The sequence below is a fragment of the Gavialis gangeticus genome, unplaced genomic scaffold (assembly GCF_001723915.1).
Source record: "Gavialis gangeticus isolate Ggan-Ray unplaced genomic scaffold, GavGan_comp1, whole genome shotgun sequence".
Lineage (NCBI taxonomy): Eukaryota > Metazoa > Chordata > Crocodylia > Gavialidae > Gavialis > Gavialis gangeticus.
The window spans coordinates 150,041,771-150,045,180 of NW_017729024.1; the positions used below are offsets into that span (position 1 = coordinate 150,041,771).

The window sequence follows — 3,410 nt, forward strand, 5'->3', positions numbered from 1 at the left end:
GAGAGGGGAAGGGAAGGTTTTATGATAAAGAATATATGTTGAGTTTTATATCTTAGGTTGTTAATCTATAAAAGTGCATGTCTACCCTGCTTTCTGACTGACTCCAGACTAGCACAACTAACTAACTCTCTCTGCTAAAGACTATTCAATCAGCTTTAGAACCAACCTGGTTCAAAATCACCCAGAGCTACTGTCCTTCAAGACATGCTGCAAATTGCATCTATTACCTGGATTTCTGCTGAAGAAGGAATAGGGGCTGACACTAACAGGGGAGGAAGGGAGATGAGGAATTTATCAGGAAGTGAAATGTGTCATTTACAGTAGGATTAATTGCTAGTCTTTAGCTTGTAATTTAGTTTTAGGGGGAACTTCAACATTTAGATGCTTGCCTTTATGGAACTGTAACAATGAAATACACTATCACTATTTACTGCAAGAAAAAGTTATCAATAAATTACATACATATTTTAGACTACTAGTACAACAATTCACAGTTGGTTCTATTTAGCAATCAATCAATATAATGAAATATAACTATTAAGCATTGTGCTTTTCATTTCTGAATATTTTATGAATCTCAATTTCTGCAGTCATTACATATGAAATAGTTTTCCCTTTAATGTCTTGCTGATTCAAAAAACTAGGAAGTTACAGATATTGAGCACTTTGTCAAATAACCCGTGTAATCCTGAAAAGTGAAGCTCTGATAAAATAAAAGCATCTAAGCACATGCTTAATTTCAAGAGTACAGAGTAGTTTCCCTGAGTTCTAGCACATAGTTGCTGGATCAGAGCCAGGATGTTCAGCATCTTGTAGGATCAAGCCCTATGTTCATACCAAACAGGAGTGAAGTTTTTAGATTCCCATCACTGACAGCTCACGGCATGGTAAGTGTCACAACCCCCTTCTCAGAAAACTCGTGAGCCAGGTTTTTCTCACCCTGACCCTGCTGACAAATGAAGGCTGAAAAGAAGAAATAGCTGTGAAAACAATCTAACTAATGGAAAGTGATTAGCATAAAGAAGCTCCTAGAACACATTAATGCATTTTCAGATATCTTCATTTCAACCTTTGAAAAATGCTGTAACACTGATTTTGCTTCATGAATAAGACTGTTTCACTATACCTGGATAATCCTCAGAGACATGTACTGAATAGGACACACTGTAAAAAGACAAAAAGGAAAATAAACAAGGGAGTTAATAACAATAGCACTAACAGTTAGTATAAGATTGTTTTCTATTTCTGCATTTTCTATGTTTATTTATAGATTTCTGACAGCTTCCAAGACAGGAGGTAACAGCTACTTTGACAGCTTTTGAAGTACATAGCTCAGCAAATGTAATGCCCCACTTTCAAGGCTCACTTCTACTAGACTGGCATAGCTCTATATTACACCATTTAAAAAAATATTAGGATTGCATTATACAGTGAGTATATCTCACTCTATCAGCTCAAACAACTACACCAAGGGTGGCCAACCCACAGCACGTGTGCCACAAGTGGCACACGCAGCCGCTGTGTGTGGCATGCAGCAGACTGGGGTGGGGACAGGTATCACAGCAGGAGATACACCAGGATGTAGAAAATAGCAACGGGTTGGGCAGGGAGCAGAAAGCAGAGTAGCAGATTGGGCAGAGGAAGGGACTGGAGTGGTACTTGTGGACAGTATGGGGCTCATTTGTGGCATGCCTGCCAAAAAGCTTCCCCCTGCCCCTATAGACTAGATTAATTTTTAAAGCAAAATTACAACATGGTTGGAATTCTGCGTTTCATTTTATGTAGGCATAACTTCTCCTTCAGTAGAGTATTAACATTCATTACCCATGTCAGTGGGGCTGCATACCAGTGAGGGGGTCTTTCCTAAGACAATGTGTAGGATCAAACCTATGAATTTGTTTTATAATATCTATGTGCATAAAGCTAGCTAATTTTTCCAGCTAGCTGAAAATGTCTATTGTATAACAACTTTCTTTTTAGTTCAAAATTCTTATAACACACTTAAATAATATATGGTCCTATGTATAGGTCTACAGTGCATTAAGACAGGTAGACACGCTTGACAGTGAGGCAGAAAAGTTTTATTATTATTCATCTTTGCTACAATCTGTGTAGTTCAATCATAAATAAGGTAGACATTCTTAACTATGCTGGTAAAATGTCTACATATGCCAACGTATTAATGTAGTCTCCCTCTCTCTCATGGGCAGATGAGTAAAATTACTTTTACCTTAATTTAATTATGAATTATGAATTCATGGGGTAGAAATAGATGACAAAATGCTGAGAAAATTCTTTTTTTGAGGAAATCATCATTATATTGTATCAGATTTTGGTTTTATGTTTTGATTATTCTACAATATTCTAATTTATACACATTTATTTCTTCATCATCTGCATGTGTTCACATAAACAAATGCAAACTGGTTAAGACTGTCAAAACCCTCCAAGAGGCACTCAATTCTCAATAGCTGCTATGGGAACTATGTGACGAAATCCCTTACTCAGCTCTGAAAGTATCAAACAATATTTATTTTTCCTGATCATTGACAGTTTTTAAATCTTTTGGAACACACTATAAAAATGCTTCAGAATCTATCTTTTCTGATACTGTTTCTAGAAAACCAGCACGTTAAAGTAGGTTTGAATCTAACTAATCTACCAAATTGTAAAATGGATCTCTTTCAAAGTTTGGAATTTACTCATGAAGGGAAATGTTTACAAAATCATTCTGTATGTTGTTTGCTGCACTTTGCACTGTTGTACTTTTGAGTGGTACAAAACCAGCAAGAAACTACCTAGAGGTCAGGTCTTGCCAAAACTTCCCTTGAAGTTGAGTTGACAACTGTACGTGCACTACCATCTACTATGACTGATAAGTAGGTATTGACTTTACATTTTCAGAATGTGTGTCTGCATCAACATCTTGGTTTCTGTGGGTATGGCTGCACATGAAGGTATTCTGAAATAGCAATTACAGAATAAGAATCCAGAGTAAGAGTATCCATGTATGGAGTTATCAAGGAGTTTGCTATTAAGCTTTAAATTAACACTGTCTTAATCCAAATTAACTTTCAGGTACCGACAAGTCTCACATACTGTGTATCTACTTCTTTCTTCCTTCATCATGTGTGCAAATATACCTTCCTGTTCCCTGCTCCCCAAAAGATTTGATAATTGTTATTTTTCCTCTACCTTCTTGTGTTTTGCACACTGGTGCCTCTCATTTTAATGTTACTCCCTGTTCCTTCTCCTTTTATTCAGTTTCTCTCCATCACTTTGATCCTTGTTATGCTATTTGCATAGTACAGCAGTAGCAGTGACAGCTACTCTAACCATATGGAGGTGGAATTAATGAGAAATACTATATGATGGAGCCTCCATAGACGTAACACCCACTCTTGGAGCAT

At 36.7% G+C, this 3,410-nt stretch overlaps 1 protein-coding gene across 1 annotated transcript in view; it reads right to left on the reverse strand.

The window, feature by feature from the left end:
- Nucleotides 1-3,410, reverse strand: part of PARP8 (poly(ADP-ribose) polymerase family member 8) — a 299,543-nt gene that overhangs the window by 137,847 nt on the left and 158,286 nt on the right. The window contains exon 3 of the mRNA XM_019518265.1: nucleotides 1,127-1,164. Coding sequence (XP_019373810.1) covers nucleotides 1,127-1,164 — 38 coding nt within the window. The remainder of the gene's footprint in view (nucleotides 1-1,126; nucleotides 1,165-3,410) is intronic.